The sequence below is a fragment of the Falco biarmicus genome, chromosome 5 (genome assembly GCF_023638135.1).
Source record: "Falco biarmicus isolate bFalBia1 chromosome 5, bFalBia1.pri, whole genome shotgun sequence".
In the NCBI taxonomy this organism is placed as follows: Eukaryota; Metazoa; Chordata; class Aves; order Falconiformes; family Falconidae; genus Falco; species Falco biarmicus.
In genome coordinates this window covers 44,590,895-44,609,141 of record NC_079292.1, presented here as the reverse complement: position 1 = coordinate 44,609,141, position 18,247 = coordinate 44,590,895, and the positions used below count along the sequence as shown (strand labels likewise).

Below are 18,247 nucleotides of genomic sequence, written 5' to 3'. Positions count from 1 at the left end.
AGGGTACAGAGGCTAGGTTTCACACCTGAGGACACTGCGTCCCTGGGCTGGTGGTGCATCAGGAGCACACCGTGTGAACACAGAGCACTCAAACCCAGTCCCCTCACCGGGGCTGGCAGTGGGGCTGCGGTGGGTCAACCTTGGCTGGTTGGCAGATGCCCATCAAGCTGCTTTCTCGTTCCCCCTCCTCCAGCTATAGCGGCAGGGTGGATTAGGCAGTGTGACTGGACACTGACATTCTTCTGAGGTACAGTATAGTAGAAATGTGACAGGAAGAGTTTGTGGGTTTTTTTCATTGCAAATTGGAAGTTAACATTTGATGAAAAGATGACAGTAAAAATAATATAAACTGAAGTGTAAAATAAATGGTAATATTTTCTGATGAGAGGCACCAGCACTACAAGTTAAGAAGGACTCATGGCACTCTGATTTCCTATCAGGTCAGCTGTCCTGTGGGATCAGTGACCAGACGCAGAAAAAGTCTCACCGTAACCCATTTCATGGCAGACAAAAAATGTGGGAGGTGACTTGGAGGCGATCTGGATGCAAAGAGTGTTGCGAACCATGTTGCTCTACTAACCCACAGAGAACAGTTCTCACTAGGAGAACTAGGACCAGTAAAAGGAAGGAAAGCATAAAAAGATAGACATTTCAGGCTGCAAGCTATTTATTATGCTTGCTAGAAACAATGCTAAAATGAATGTGGCTACAAACACTCAAGGGTAGACACCTTTGACATAGGTAGACACTCAGTGGTGGCCTTTGTGAGACCCCAGTGATGAAGCTGTCTTCAAATATCTCCCTCCCTACTGCTTGGCTGAAAGGTGGGTTGCCCCACACAATTATTATTCTCTCTGGTTAAAAGTGAATAGGTAGGGGAAGGACTGAATAATGAAGAACAAAAAGTTCCTGAAGTGTCTTGGTCTTCAAAACCAGCATATTGTTGAACAGCAAGCTGAGAGCGGTCAGCCGTGCTGCTACACCTCAGATAAAAGCAGGCACTTCCCTCCCTCGGTTATCTGAGCCAGCCACAGGAGTGCTGGTGATGTTGGTTTTCATCTTTTAGTACTTCTTATGTTTTTGATTAAGGCTTCCCTGGACACTAACTTTTAATGGCATTTGAGGAATTGCAAATGGCTTCGCAAATGGCTTCTTAATCTGATGAAACAAGCAAGGAATAATACAAAGGGTAAAAAAGCCTCAACATCCTGCTTTCATCAGAGTATTATGGGAAACATGTAAATAAAGAAAACAAATCAGTGCCCTGTTCACACTTCATCAATTGCCTAACAACTTGCAACCAGTTAATTACACACCTTTAAAATGCATGTACAGGAGAAATGATTCAGAAATAAGCTTCTATAATGAGAAAAGCCAGCACAGAAGTACTGACTCCAGTCAGGTATATTTAACCCTTTAAATCTGACTGCTGGAAGAATGTACTCTATGTAACAGCAAAGTAGCTGTTGGCTGCATTATGTTAAGCATTTAATAACCGCTAATCTACAATGATGACTCTACATTTGTTTACTGCTACTAACCTTTGTAACCATTACTCCTTATTTAAAAGGAAGATAAAGATTTACACATAAGAACTGAATGCTAAGTCAGTTACTGTTGATTAAATATATTGGAGACTATCAAGCGACAGGCAGTATTAGGCTGAGTTACTTTCACATTTCCAAATGTTTAGGACCTATGTAGCCCAGCAGCTCAGTAAACGCAGTATTGTTAAGCCTAGCAGCAGAACGTGAGCTTCATACAGACTTTGCAAATCCTCAGGACCTTCAGGTTTTGCCGAACTTTCTTTAGCATGCCTACAACGCTGTTTTACCTTGTTTACCTGCAACAACAATTTTCTAACGATCAGGTGGCAGTTGTCTAATACGCTGAACTCCTCTCTCTAGTGACCAGCAATAGGATGTGGGGAAATGGAATGAAGCTGTGTCAGGGGAAGTTAAGGCTGGACAATAGGAAAAGGTTAATCACTGGAAGGCTGGTTGGTCACTGGAACAGGATCCCCAGGAAAGTGGTCATGGCACCAAGCCTGTCAGAGTTCACAGAGCGTCTGGACGATGCTTAGTCATATGGTTTAGTTTGTAGGTAGTCCTGTGAGGAGCAGGGAGTTCAACTCGATGATCCTTGTGGGTCCCTTCCAATTCAAGATATTCTATGATTCTGTATTTTACTTTTGTGTAGTTCTATATAATTCTGTGATACAACCATGATATCTAGTAATAAGTGGTAATAAGCAGTTACTTGTTAGAATGAAACGTTTATGCCCTTACTATAATAATGCAATGCAGGGGATTGCAGTCATGGAATGACAGGAGTGGGGGGGAGGCAGAAGGTGACAATGGAAACTTCAGGGCTGTAAAAAAGTCACCAGCAGTCAGTGAAAAATACAGACCTGGGAGTGGGGGAAAGCCAGTTCTAGAAGTAACAAAACAAACAACTCCTACAACACTGAACCAAACCACCTTAGCACCTATGGAGGCAACAGAAGAGTGAGCATAACACCAGAGAAAGAGGGGTGGATGTTAGGAAGTTATTATAAGAATGTAAACTGTATAAAGATTTACCACCCCCCCCGCCCCCATCATTAGTACTGTTTTCTTCCTCTGTAATTATTTGTTGGGGTCTGCAGTGGGTCTACAGACAAGTTAGTTGACTTCAAAGACTTAGCCGTGTACCTTTAAGACAGCCACAAATTGTCAGGTATGTAAACAGGGTGTGAAGAATCGGAACTTAGAACCTCAGCACAGGGCACCTACAGTGACAGCAAATAGCAAGCAAGAAGAAGGATACAAAAACCTATCAGGGTCTGACACCTGCACTGTCTAAGATATATAAATAGTTTGTATAAACAATAAAGGCCATTTTGTCCGAACCCAGCCACGCAGACATAGTGTTTCTTTTCAGTCCGCCTCGACTTGTGTCACCACAATTATTAGCTCTGGACTTACAATTCTTTCCTTAGCCTGTCAAGATTTTACCTACACTGACAAGAGACTCTTGACTTTGCAGATCATGTTTGCTTCCTTTTTTCCTATGACAAGAATTTGAGGGTAATAATTGTTCCTTGAGGAAAGGTCACACAATTAAGTTGACTATTCTAAGTTATTTATATATTTTCTGCCCTTCAAAGATTATGCTAGTTTCACTGACCGATAATAGGATTTCAGGAATAATTTTCTTGTGTTTCAATTCTTCTCTTTTTCCCTGATGGAGAGACTACTACAGACTTTTATGCTCTGCCGCCTGCCTGACCAACTAGAAGCAAAATTTACTTTATTCTGACCAGGCTGTGTTTCAGTATGTATGAGGCATAACGTAAACAATATCTGATAGTCAAAAAGAGTATCCACATCAAGGAACAGAAATGTTTGTCCAAGGATCTTTATGCGGTAACTTCCATACAGTGTCATAATCAACCTAACCAGGTTTTTTCTTTCTCTGTGTAAGTACAGAGCACTGAACCAAGTGCACCGGCACTAACATTAGTCAGGGACTTCTGGCCTGTATTTGGTAGTAATTCCTGCAGTATTTGGTACCAGCCTTCAGCTGGGTCCCTGGGAACTCTGGCACAGGCAGGGTGGGAGGCTTTTCCTCCCACAGTGAGCAGCCCTGTACATGTCTACACCTGACTGAGTCATCAAGATGCACTCAGTAGCAACCGAGGAGAAACAGGCTCTTCTAAAATGTGATTTATCTGATCTCTTTGCAACATCCACCTATGAATAAGATTGATCCTGTCCTAGAAGGGTCCTATGTCACCTCCTTGACACAAAGGAAATCTAGATAAATAGTTCATATATAGATAGCTACATTATGTATATGTGGGTAGTTACCTTCCACTGAATATAAACTTCCATTAAAAAAAACAACCACAACCCACCCGCAAAAATGAGCGTGTAATCCTTTATCACAAGCCATTATTGGAGCCCAGAAGCTAGCAGGGGTTAGGTGCCTAGTCATATAATAAAATGGAAATGTGTAATAATATAATAATACTATAGAAGCCACAATCACTTTTTTTACTAGTACAATAGCAGTTTTAAGATTCATTGCCCTCTTTTGTGCCACACCATTCATTGCTGTCCTTGGGCCACAGGTCCTTCAAGCCACAGCTGGATGATATGAAACATTCGTCCACAAGATCCATTTCAGCAATCAGGCTTCTTGATCTTGTGCCTTCAGCGCTCATGCTTTTTTCACGGCACTTTTTCTGTGCTCTCAGGCTGCCAGATCCAGCCCAATATTCTCCTCCAAAATACACTTCTTCAGAACAGTACACTCAACACCACTCAAACATTAATTCCTTTACTATATGGAGGAAGATAAACAAGGCCTTAAATACCCTACAGATGATAGTTGTATTTGCAAATGTATGGTACTTGACCTTTAACTCAAAACAGGTCTTAGGTATCTGCTATAGATTTTCCATGCTCTTAAAATGCAAAATGAAATTAAGCAAGGGGAAACTGAATTAAATGTGCTTTTAGCATAAAGCTTGCTGCAGTCTGCTGAGAGTCTTTTAAATGAATACTGTGGTACAATAGTTTTATGGATTGCCAAGAACACTTTATAAAGATACTCTCAGCTGAAAAGCAATTGAAGGGGTGGGTGAAAAGGGCAGGCTTTTTCTTTATTTCAGCCCCTGATGCATCAAAGCATGGAAGCAGCAAAACACTTTCAGTAGCTGTTTATTAGGGTTGAAAGTAAAATAAACTATCCTCTACCTCTAGATAGCAATGTAGGAATACTTATAAAAAGAAGAAAAATAAAATGGTGTGAACATTGGTAATGCATCATTTGTACCTGGTAACTTTAGTATTGGCTTTGATAAGTATAATTTTATCTACAAATAAATGAAGAATAAGAATAGGTATTTCCTGCTAGTTGTTTCACACAGGCATAATTTCAAAATGAAGAAAGCTGCTGCTAAGCCATCATTTGATCTTGAGAGGTTTACAGCAAGTTTCTAATCAGAGAAGAGTTTTGGTTCAAGCATTTCAGTCGGAAATATTTCATATTGTCAGCTCTGAATACACAGAAACATCAAGGCACATTCCCTTAAGATGCTTCTCTAACACTACAATTGAATGTATAGTATCATGTTTTGCAGCAGTTTTTGAACATTTTGTGAAGATTTCCCAGTTATTTTTTTTTTTACATTATGGCTAACAAAAATGAAGATGGTGGATACCATAGGCCAAACAGTGTTTTTGCTCCTGCACAATGCACTGAAAAGCTTGTTGTGGAGTCCTGCTGTGAGCACACAACTCAAATGTGTTAAAGAAATAATTCATCAAATAAAGAGTAATCAATAATAAAGTTACTAAGAATTATTTGATTGCAAAGGTAATGCTTATTTAAGAATTTTTCAAGGGAAGACAAATATGAAATAGGCTAACACTGGTTTACACTAGGTAATAAATATGTTATCACGTGGTTATTTCAGCAAACAAAATCACACTAAAACTAATTCTATGCTTTGTGAAAATGTTGTTTTAAGCATTAAAAAAAACACCTGTAAGCATCGTTGAAAGGTTCAGATTTGAGAACAGGCTGGGCATGTTGTGTTTGGAGTAGTGTAACAAGAAACTTTACAGATTATGTATACATAATTCAAGAGCATCGTACTAAAAAATGGTCTTAGGAGTGCGTATTCCAGTTCAGTTTATTAACAAGTACTCTATGGTGTTGTCTTCTAAGATAGTTGATTCCTACATCAAAAACTGTGGGAAGAATATTTTACCTCTGTCAAATGACACAGTCAGACTACAGACAACTATGCATTCATACTTTCATAGCTAAGCTTCAAAGCCAAGATAATTTCAATTATAAACAATTTTATATTTGAACTTAAAAATAATGTTTTAGTAGGAGATTTCAAATAACTTTGCGCAGGGAGGCAGCAGAGCTGTCATCTTACATTGTTTCTGAGGGTGGCCTGACTAGTAGAAATATCTGCCAGCGTCTACCTGGGGACTCCCTGAGCCAGAGGTAGTCGCTGTGTGCATAACCCTTAATGGATTTTTCTGCCATTGACTTGCCCGTCACCTCCTGAAGGTACATGAAGTACCTGGAAAAATCTCCTGCTTCAGACTATACTGGCACCTGCTCTTCTTACCAGAGTGCATAAAACCCAAACCAAACGCTCTGGCAGTGAAATCGGAAACCCGAGTGTATCTACTTGCACTAGATAGGAAAAGTCAACTCCATTCCTGACCATGGGCCTGAAAGTACAACACAGCTGCTTCTGGTGCCCAGCAGACGTGGTTGCCATCACTCAGATGAAATCTGCTCTGCACTAGGGAACTCAGATCCAGCCCCGTTTCTGTGTGGATTGCAACACCATGTGACTTACAGAACTGGCATATACCATTATGTAAAACCTCCCAGTATCACACGTTAATATCCAAACCAGTTTATTTTTACTGAATTGCCAAATAATGGCCACAGAACACGGTCTTTGTGTATTTGCATCTCCATCGTTGGTGAAGGAAATCACAGCTGCTGAATCCAACGGCCTCAGGTTCTGGGGGGCTCTTACACAAGCTATACAAAACAATGCTTAAAAGAGACCAGCCCAAGCGCGTTATGTTTTGTGAAGAGCCCAGTCTGCCGCATGTCTGACACAAGGTGAACCCGTCAGGCCGCGGCACCTGCAGGGCGCGGCACCGAGCGTGCCGGGCACAACGGCTCCGTGCAAGCCCTGCAGCCCAGCGGCCCTCACAGCGCGCCGGGGGCTCTGCGGCGCCACCGCGGCCCAGCCGCCGCGCCAGGCACAGCCCCGGGCCGCCGTCCCGGGCGAGCAGCCGGCCCTGCCCCGGCGCGGCCCGCAGCCCCCTCACGCCGCGCCCGGCGCCTCCGCAGCAGTTAGCCCACGTGACCACGCGCCTCGCCTGCGGCCGACGTGCTGCCGGCCCGCCCCACGCCGGAGGGAGGACAGGGTGAGCGGGCCGGGGCGGCGGGCGGGCAGGGCGCGCGCAGCGACGGAAGCCGGGCCGGCCCAGGCCGCGGAAAGCCGGGGCGAGGAAGCGGCGGGGGCGAGCCTCGTGGCGGGGGAAGGAGCGGGGGCGGGTGGGGGAGCGGGTGGGGGACAGCGACACATGGCCGCGCGGCAGGCCCGGCCGCCGGCCCGCCCCAGGCTCTCGGTGCCGCCCCTCCGCCCCGCCTCCCCCCGTCCCGCGGCAGCCGGCGGCGGCCGGTGTCCCTGCGCGGCATAGGGCCGCCGGGCGAGGCGGCGGGCGGGGCTCGGGGCCGCCTCAGCTGGGCGGGGCGCGGCGCCGTCGGCGGGGCGGGCGCGGGGAAGAGGGGAGGAGCGCGGCCTGCACGCCCGCCGCGTCCGGGAGCGGGGCCGCCGGCCGGGCCTCCGCGCTGTCTGCGGAGCCGCTCTCCGCCCGGGGGCGAGCCGCGCCGGGAGCCCCGGGGGTAGCGATAGGGGAGCGCGGCTTAGTGGCGCCGCGGCGGCGCTGCCGCTTATCGGGTGTGGGATTCCTCCCTTGTCCTGCCCTGCTTTGAATTCCCGACATACTAACAGCGGGGGGGAAGGGGCGGGATTAAAGAGAGGCGGCAAAGCCAGCGGCGTGAGGCGCTGCGCCCTCTGCGTTCCGGCGGGTGGCGGTTACGGAGGGGGACCGGGGCCGCGCGCAGGGCAGAAGCGAAGCGGCGTGAGCGCCGGTGGTTGTGCAGGAGGGAACAGGGCGGCTTCGCTTGCGCGTTGTCTGTAGCTGGGACTCCTGCTGTGCGCTGTTCTTCGCCCTGGGCTGGGTGCAGCTCATATTTAACATAATTTCCTGCTTTGTTAAATTTCTATCAGATTTTGTATTTACCCTGTGAAGACTACGGTTCATGGCAGTTCTCTAGTATCCTGATGGAGTGGCTTTCCCGTTACTCTGCATCCAGGATATCTGAGAAACAAATTATTATTTTGGTTTATAATGATGCAACTTATCTCAGAGGGGCTGCTTTTCCGTGTTAGGTGCTTGTCCTTCAATCTGTTCTTAGTTTAATGTTTCTTTGTATACGGGCTACAATACTTGAAGAGATGCAGCCAGTTCCTAGACATGTCTCTCTGAAATTTTTTTTGCTGTTGTTAAGGATTTTTTTTTTAAGTCTGTGAAAACAAGGATTTTTTTTTTTAAGTCTGTGAAAACCTTACATAGAAAAACTTCAGCTGAACATTAAATAGATTCCAATCTTGTAGTATCCTTTAATTAGCCAGTATTCTGTAGTGATTGTTTTGTTGTTATCCTATCATTGCTATTCCATTGAAGTGGAATTAATACATTTGAGGTACCAGAAAAGGAGAGAGGCAATCTAGGAAGGCTGCTTTTATGTCTCTTTCTTGTACCAGCACATTTTTATCTTCTCCCCCCCCCCCCCCCCAAAGTTTATGTCACATATACTTGTTCATTGTTCAGTTAGGAAGGAAAGAGAAATTACTTGTCAGCAGCACATGCTTGTAAGACAAAGCCCCCTTGAGGATTTTCAATAACTTATAAAATAAATGCAATAATTTCTCTAGAAGACTTTAAAACTAGACTTGTTTTTTCTAATATGCAGCTTTGTAACTGAATCTGCATGCATCTTCTAAAACATGTAACATTTCTTTAGCTACTGTGATTGGGAGATTTCTAGGAGTCTTCCATGTCTTTTACAATTATGAATGCTTCTGTATAAAATAAAGTTGCTCCTGGAATTGATAGGAAATACCTATACACGTGGTTTAGTAGCGGGTGGTATCCAGAATCATGAGAATAATATTTGAATCATGCTGAACAATAATGTTAAGTCGCAGCTGAATTTTTGTGTCGAGATCTTTGTAGGTTGACCATAGATTCCAGCTGTTTCTGGAATATCTGGATCCTTCTGCTTATGGTTTATTTGTTTTGTTTATTCTTCAGACCTGAGAAATTCATATCGGCAGTGGAAGTCACAAATCCCCGACTCTAATTCAATATGGTGGTGAAAGGTTATTGCTGAGTATGCTAGGTACACTCTTAGAAAGCCCCACAGTGACCTCTAATGTTCGAGGAAAAAGCTGAGTTGTTAAAACGAAGTTATTTTTCAAAGACACAATTTTGCATGTTCGTTTGTACATTTAGGTTATCAATACGCCACAAACAGTAGACAGTAAGTGGTTGGTTTATCAGGTGTTACTGCTAGGTTTCATGGGAATGTTATGTTGGGGAGTCAGTTCTGATTCTTCCTTGTTTCGACCAAATATGCAGAAAGCCTTCTTTAAAGTAGTCATGGGAGAACTAGTTATTTTCATAAAGTAGGCTGAAAAAGGAAAATGCCTTTCCAATATTAAATACGTTCTCTCTGTTCATTCTTTTGGAATTACTTATTCATTCTATAATAGATACTATTGTCAGTTACTGTTCTGTCCTTATATACTCAATGCAACCTTGAAAGATCCATATCTGAGAAGCTTGTTTCTTGTATATACTCATTTGATTTTCCATTAGACTAGAAGAAACTTTCCTGTTCTGTACTAAACTTACTTGTTCTTTATCCAAATGCAAAAAATTCTAGAGTTTGTTTCTGACTATTCATGTTTTGAGTGGAATGCTGTTATTCTTAGGCCATTCATTAAATATTATACAAACACTTTGTATTATATATTTTGGTTAAAACTGACTGAATGTTTCCTTTCTGTTGTTGTTTTTGCATAAGTTTGATTGTGGATAACCACAGCTAACATGACAGTTTCATGGTACTTGAAAGAATCCAGGGAGTTGACTAGGTAAACGTGCAAATGAATTAAGAATCAAAGTTCCAAATAAAGTGATTTTGGAAACAACAACTTATTTATGCAGTCTGCCCAAGACCAAAACATAACAGCAGCTGGTAGTTGTTTGTAAAGGGCACTTCAAGTCAATTGATAGAATTAACTTTGCATGCATTGAATCTTTAAGCTGAAAGGCAACATACAGTTGTCAGTTGCAAGAAGCTAAATATGTGTTATGTTGATCACTTAGGTGTGTTCCGAAATTCATGTAATATAGTACTTTCCTTTATATACTAATGATTGTTAGTTTCTTTGAAGATACAGAAACATGAGTAAAAACAATTATTGTATCTTTTATGTTAGACCAACTGGTACTCTTGTCAGTCGCCTGTGTGATAGTAGTTGTAGACTTTGCATTACATCTTGAGTTTAAATGCTCTGAAAAGATTCGAGATGTAACGATTACTGATCTTTTTTTGTATTGCAGTACCCATAAAAAAGTAATTCTATTGCTGTTCCTTTTCTTGATTGCTTATGTGTGTAAAATTGGAATCCTGAATAAGTTGTCAGAACCGAGGGGTTGCTGACTCCTCTGCATTCTGTAGTGGTTGTTATTTTAATTGCTGAAGGCAACTTTCACCTAGAGTTGCATTTTCTTCCACTTTTCTTTGTTTGAAGAGTGAAATGTAATGTTTGGAAATAAAAGATTGTCCATGATGGTAAAATTTGTGTCCTTGAGACAGAAAATTAATTTGTAGGAATAAGCAATATGCGTTTCTTTCCAGTTACAACCAACATGTGCCTTGAGCCTTTGTACATAAGATAGATCCCAGTGATGGGATCTAGTAATATGAGGTTAAAAGAAGAATCAGTTCCACATTTTTTCTCCAGTAGTAATTCTGTGACAGGTTCATATTGCTGGTTGTTGTGGTTTAAGCTTTTTTGTTCTGATGTGGTTTGTTAGCCAAAAGTTCATTGTATTGATCTATTTATTTGTCTGCTGCTGAGAACCTCTGTGTATGTTGTGACTCTGCAAAGATTACAAAACTGGGTTTTTACTGTTGATTTTCTGTATTGTGGTATACTGGAAAAAATTCTGCATATCTCATAGTGATGGGAGCTATTACATGGAAATGATAATTGCTTTAATTCAAATTAAGGCATAAGAAAACAGTGCACAGTGGAGTCGAGGCTAACAAAATCTACTGCTTTGTGTTTGGAACAAGTGAAATATCTAGGTATCAGGACAAAATGACTAACCCAGGAGAAACAGGATACCAGAGCATTGCAGAACGTACATGTGTAGTTACTGAAAAGTGCTGATTAGGGTTAGGATTTGCTGCTTCAGAAATAAAAGTCATTTCCATGGTCTGTGACATTTCCAAATTTGCAGTAGAGTGGTATTCTTTAATGGCTGTGCCAGAGGGACACAGGGAGATTAATATGGTGGAGGACTACTGTGAGGAAAACCTGTGTGTCGAGTATAAATACATTAATGGAATAGACATGTCACCACTATGGTGGAATAATACCAGGATGGAATTCTCTTTGTGGAACTAGGCAGTATTTTTAAATTAAAAGTTAAATGGACTGATCTTTTTTGATTATTTTTAACTGGAAACTTACATGGACTAATCTATTTTGATTCTTTTGTGTCATTCATCACCATCATATCTGTGTGCATCAGCCTGTACTTAGATAAGTTTGTAAGAATTAAGTTAGCCTACTGAAAAATCTGCGTACTTGGTACTGTATGTATATGCTCATTGTAATGTAAATGTTATGGAAATGTGCAACTAAAGTGGGAAATGAGGGTCAGACTGCATGGCAGTAGTTTGCTGTGTCTTGTATCATGAAAGACTGTAGAAAAGGCAGATGTTAAAAAGATCACACCAATTCTGATACTGAGCAGCAACCTGTTCATCACAGTTAGACTGGGTATAACCTTGTCTTCAAGTTGTACCAGTCTGTCTTAAAGCAAAAGCTTTTGTGCTCAATTTTGTATTTCATAGCATGCAATAGAATTAGGGTCATTCATGTGTTTTGGTATTTTCTGTTATAAAAGTATTCCTTGTTTTCAGACCATATATGCTTGAATTTTAATGTGATGCCATTGATTTACAGAAAAATGCATATTGCAATTGACAAAGAAGTTGGTTATTTCAATGCATTATGAAATGGTATGTAGTATAGTTACTAGTCTCTTACCTAAATCAAATAGGTAATTTCAAACTAACTAGCAGTCCTGGCTGGGTAGTTGTTTTGCAAATAGGTTGTGATTTCCTCCTTCCTGTTCCTTCACAGAAGCACATCAGGGGCCATTTTATTTTCTTTGTGGATGACTGCTAATGCCTTGTTTTTACAGCTATTTTTCCTATCATACTTCTGTGGGTAATTTTAAAGTACCTAGATTTGCAAATATATTGTAACCTGGGGCTTTCTGAATGTTACTTGATGATTTTCTGCAGGCTGTTTGATAAACAGTGTCTTCTAATGTGCAAGCAAGTGTAAGAAAAAATAAACATTTTATACATAGAGAGCTATCTAAATAGCATCTCTACTCCATATGTTGTAGCACCCACAAGAGGCTCATTATAATCCCTGGACCTTTTGTGCACCAAATACTTCAGTCCAGATAATGCTGTGCTCCATCTGCCTTAATCTCTGAGCTGCACAATGTGAAATTCTTAATGCTTTGACCTACAGTATGGTAGTATTTTTGATCTTGGATTTTTCTTGTCCACGTTGCCATTTCAAACAAGTTTTCAAGGCTGCTGCTTTGAAGTTTGTCAGTTCTACTGAATTACTCTGTTGGGGTTTTTTTCTTCCTAAATTAAGTGTAATTTACAAACGCTGTGCTGAAAAGTATAGGCATGCCTAAATAATTTTTTTCTATGTTTTATATGTTTGGTTTTGTTGCATCATCTTTTAAGTGTTGCGATCTGTTGAACTTACTGAAGGCATCACTGACTGGGCAGAGATCCAGAAGTTTGTGCTGGTGAAATTTATTTTTTTCAGCAAAGAGTCCTTGGTTTATTTAATTTACATACCTTTAAACCTGCTGTCAGCATAAACCAGATACTGCACGTGGAGTATCATTAAACACTGATAATTCACAGAGATCTTAATTTTTTCAAATGTTTTCTAAAACTAACAACTGTTAATTACTGGTTTATTACTTTGATGCATTTAAAATTTTTAAATACTATAGAAGATTACCATCTTTTTGTGTTTATATATTAAATAATGTTGCATCTTTCAAATTTGTTAGTATATCTTTACCTATGAAATAATTAGCTTCTTGCTCTTAACATTTTAGTTGGGTGTTACTGTCGAACACTTCCTCAGATTCTACGTGTTTAGATTTAAATCTGTTAAAAAACTTGATGATCCATCATGGAAGATATTCTTCTTTAAAAAATAATTAAAATGTTTTTTATAGGAGCATTAGAAGCAATGGTGTTACCTCAGATTCTAAAAATAAAGTAGATTAGAGACTTGGAAATAGTAATTTCAACCTTGTTAAAATTTGTAATTCACTTTGAATATTGGATGTATATATTTTTGTATACAAATGACAGGCAAAATTGTTATTTATGCATTTTTATTGAACCCATATATTAATTTGATATAGAAATATATATTCCTACTATACATACCATGTCTAATATATTTATATAGTGAAATTTTGAAATTAGTATAAATGCAAAAATTCTATATTATAAATACAATTTTCTCTATAGTATAGTTAAAATGTATTAAGTTGAAGTATTAGAAAGTTGTGGCAATATTTCCTTCAGAGGTTTTCACAGATTTTTTCCAACTGAGTATGTTTTCCAAGAGAAAAGCTAAATAGAGCACAATGAGGTTATAAAATATAATCTCTAAGAGCAGAATATTATCTCCAGAAGTGATAGCTGTCTGTTTCCTTTATTTTTAATCAAATACTCCAACCAGAAAATTATTTTCTTTTTAAAAAAAATTTAAGGATCTTTGTGTCTTTCTTTGACTACCCTAAATTCTTTCTTGTGACTGCAGTAAATGCTTATTATTACTTTTTGCCTTTCTTTTCTCCTAAGACCGTCTAAGAAAACACTGCACATTTTAATCAAACAATATTTTTTTAAATTAAATTTTAATTTAATCAAACAATATCAGTTGAAGATTATCCATTCATGTGTACAGTTACTGGTAGAAGATAATGCTGCAAGCTGTCTTTCTGTTGCCTACGTTCAAGGTCTTCCCCTGTGGTGACGCCAGACAACTTGAAGCCCCTCTTGGTAGTTGGATGATGAACTATTGTGTCAACAGTTGCATGGCAACTCTGCATGTGCATATATACTTATCCCATGATAAATGTTTGTCTGTGCTTTTTGAAGGGGAAAGCTTATGGAATAAGCCTCACAAAAATGTGCACACTGTTCAATGAGATACTGACATGTAGTAACTTCTTACCCTTTTGTAAAAAATGTTTTGTTGTATGGAAGGACTTAAGGTTAAAGACAGATTTGTTTTTAAGAAGTTCTTTTCAAACCGCTTAAAATGTGCATGCATGACTGTCTTCGGGAAGAAGGGCTTCTGCAGTACGCTATGGGCCTGCTCAGTTTGTACCTTAGGAAAAGCTACGGGAGGTGGGGAACCAGGAAACGTTCAGAATGTAGCATGTGACTGGAAATGAAGGATTCATCTTGGTGTGGATGGAAGATAAAACTAGTGGTTTGATCACTTGCCTAGTAGAGGAGGGGAGGAAGGAAGGATGGAAAGAAAGAATTAATTTCAGGGCAAGTATAGAAGTCTTTCAGCATAACAGCTGTTGCTGGCTTTGGTGGCTTTGCGAATTGGTTGCTTGTAGGGGAGCTGTTGCTGTTTTCCCCCCTCATCCTGTATTCATACTGTGCTTGTAATACTGCATGTGTCCAAAAATGCAGAAGTAGGACCTTGAACTCCCAGCTTTGGCCACAGCCACTTAATACTCTTCGTGTTGCCTTGGCCAAGTGGTGTACTGAGAATGAAGCATTTTGTCTTAACTCTTAACCTGATTGCTAGATTCTCTGTCACTATTAATTAGCTTGTAGTTCCAGGAGCATATGATTGGTCTCCTGTGGGCAGTCTGACCACTTACTTTTCTTCAGATACTAGATTCTTCTGTAGATACCAGCATAGGGCTTTTGCATGAAGTTTATAACAAGATCTGTGGGTGTATTTAGTAAAAGGGATGGGGTGATCATTCATGCTTCATTATTAATGAAAAATAGGTTTGATTATGAGGAATTTAAAAAAAAATAAGTAAAATAATATGATTTCTTAAAGTTTCAAATCAGTCATATTGTGATACGTCTGTCAGGCAATGTCTTTCAGCTAAAAGAATGTCTGTAGAGAACATGGTGGATATGTTTGTGGGCAAGGCTCAATATTGTGTTTTGAGGCTGACGTTAGAGTGGGGGAGGTCTGAGATATGACAGACCTCGTAGCAGAGGAGTAGAATTCAAGCCAGAATTTCAGAATCAGTTGAGAGAAGGGTGTTAAGCTGTGTGAAATGATATAGTTTGTTAAATTGTAGACAAACCCCTGATTTTTAGAGATTCTGTTTTTATGTGGAATAATTCTAAAGGTAAATTGTTGCTGATTGAGGTAATACATCTTTTGGTGGATTGATACCAATAACAGGTTCTTTAATGGTAAGCTGAAAGTAAAGCATTTTAACATTTCTTTTGAATTTATGAGATCTTTGTTCTGTTTCACAATATATTTCAATTTTTTTTTTTTTTTGTGAAAACTGTTGATGCAAATCGAAAATATTTTCATGGAATGAGCAGAAAGAAAATAAAACAAATTACAAGCATTAAGTACATTCAGACTTGATAAAACTTATGAGGAAGAGTTAGATGATGGTGAAGTATTTCCACTTTATATAAAAAAATAAATAAAAATTAAAGCCTTGTGAATGTTGGAAGTAATAGTAAAGATGTTTCTGTCTTTTAGAAGACAGATCTTGTCATTGCAAAGCCATTAATGTCTATAAAGAATTTTAGTGAAGAATATGCTGATGGCTTGGTTTGTAGAACTGGATTTCCTCTCAAGTTTAATGCTTTGTGGAATTAAGAAGCCATATCTGTGACAGAAATACTGCTTTAAGTACTGTTTCATCAGAGTGATTTGAATTTGTATTTTGCTTATACATAGTTCATCACGTCCATATTTCTGAAAGTGCAAGAAAAAAAATGATTATATTGTGAAATCCTAAATATTCTGTAAGAGGGTTGAACAAAACTGCACGTATTTATGTTTTCCATTGTTTTGGTTGAAAAAATTATTCTGTGTCCTTGAATGTAAACACACTGAAAGGCTCAAAAGTTTAGGGCTTGGTTTGTTTTCTATTACTGGCTTGTCAGAGTTAGAATGTGATAGACGGAGCAGGGACTCCACAGGCTGATCTTGTGTGGGGTCTACCAGGGATTCATTAGGTGGAAACAACAGTTTAAATTAGATTTGCCAATAGGTGAAGAGCAGCATTTCATGTAGTGAAACTGCAGTTATGTGAAATAGTCGTGTACCTTTGCAGCAGTACCTGGATATTCAGCTTGCTTTTTGGAGGCAGAACTAACACAATCCAACAACTTGTGTTTCAATGTACTTTGTAGGTATTTTTCAAGAATGCTGAGTGATTTGGAGCTGAATAAATAGATGGGAGATAGCATACTAAAGGGTGAGTTGCAGTGGAATAGTCCCAGGTGTCATTACTTAGCTGCTCAGTCCGCCAATATGCTTTTAACTTTCTGATGTAGTGAGCAAGGAGTCATTATGTTACTGTGTGTCTGAATGATATATGTGACAGTTTGAATTGATTTTACATGTTTACAGTTACCACAAGTGTAGAGATGATGCATTTGTGAATTTTTATGTGTGAAAATATTTAATAAAGAAATGGTAATACGTTGCAAATAGCTTTTCCTTACATAACACAATCCATCTTTGAAGCATCACAGATTAATAATTACCATTGTATGCAGAGAAAATTATAGAATTCGTTGTGAACTCCAACTGAATGCTCTGTAATTGGTTGTTTCAATCTAGTTGATTTTTTTTCTCTAGATTTTGTCTGGTTATCCGTTTGATTCTTGCTTAGCTGAATGGTTATCATTGAGTCATTTTTATCAAGTACTTCTGCTAGCAGAGGATCACAAGAAATGGTCAAATGAGCTAAAGGGTAAATGTCAAGTGTCAAGCTCTCTTTTGTAGAGTAGACAAATTCTAGTGAAGACTTCTTTTATATTGCCATGTGCACGTTTCCCAACCCCCCCACCCCCCGCCGGCCCTGTGGCTATAATCAATTTATTCTGAAGTGCTCTTTGTTGTATTGTTGCAATGGTGTTACTTAAGATTTATTTTATAACAACTTTGTTTTCCGTTTTCTTCATGTTTTCCAGATGATGGCACAGGCTCAGGGTTTGGGGAAGAGATACATTAAAGCCTTTTTTAAAGGTTTCTTTGTTGCTGTTCCTGTAACCGTGACTTTCCTGGATAGAGTTGCCTGTGTAGCAAGAGTGGAAGGAGCATCAATGCAGGTATTGTTGGAAATATCTTTTGTCTGTCAGGAAATTAAAAAGTGACTGTGCACTGACAATAGCAAGGTAGAAAAAGATCTTTTTCTCAGTTGTTATTAAATGACTACATTGTAGCATGGAATAGTTGAATTTCGACTTTCTTAAATAAATACTTTTATGATGTGAAAAGAAAAGCTTTTGAGAATAAAACTTGCCAAAATTCTGTCTCAGTAAAAGGAAAATAAATAATAAGTAGTGTTAAGAATATGTATTTTTTTCCTATCTTCCTAGTCATTTAGAAATAAAAAAATGTTTTTTCAGCACTACCTTTCGTCTCTTGGGATTGAATTGATGACTCACAAAGAGACTATTAACTTTTAGTAGCTATATTATAGTAATTGTAAGGCAAAACTGGTTCTTACTAAACTTGCTTTTAGTAAAAGACAAGTATGGCACCATTTCAGTGAAGAATATTGAAAATGGCATGAACCTATTATTAATACCTGTGCTTACCCTGACATAAGTATCAGTTCACTTTTTTTACTTTGGTTATACTGAATGTTTATACAGTGTAAGCCAATAAATGTAAATAGGCTATGTAACATTTAGAAGATAAATAAACACTCATGATAGCAAACAGCTACTTTGTTTCTTCTGTTATTTGGGCTTGAAAAATACATTTGGTAACAGCCAATTTTTGTGTTGTTACTTTGCATTAAATTACATGCACTGCATATTGCTGTGCATCACCACTGATAACTATAATTTATTTTGTTCCAATGTTGCAACATTCCAATTAGTAGAAACTAAGGATTTGATTCTTGGCTGCCAAGAATTTTCTTTTCTGACTATCTGAATTGGCTTGGAACCTTGAAGAGGGGTTTCACAGCAGTGAAGACCAGCTGCTGGGGCTTGAGTTGTGCAGCGTTCACACAGACAAAACTTGGGCTGGAACCTG

At 39.5% G+C, this 18,247-nt stretch overlaps 1 protein-coding gene across 2 annotated transcripts in view; it reads left to right on the top strand.

The window, feature by feature from the left end:
• Positions 1-6,476: 6,476 nt before the first annotated feature.
• The window catches only part of IMMP2L (inner mitochondrial membrane peptidase subunit 2), a 477,314-nt gene continuing 465,543 nt past the window's right edge, over positions 6,477-18,247 (top strand). The window contains exons 1-2 of one of the 2 annotated variants that reach the window (XM_056340696.1): positions 6,477-6,959; positions 17,173-17,310. In XM_056340696.1, the coding sequence (XP_056196671.1) occupies positions 17,173-17,310 (138 nt within the window). In that variant the 5' untranslated portion in view covers positions 6,477-6,959. The remainder of the gene's footprint in view (positions 6,960-17,172; positions 17,311-18,247) is intronic. The other variant, XM_056340695.1, reaches the window with a different exon arrangement.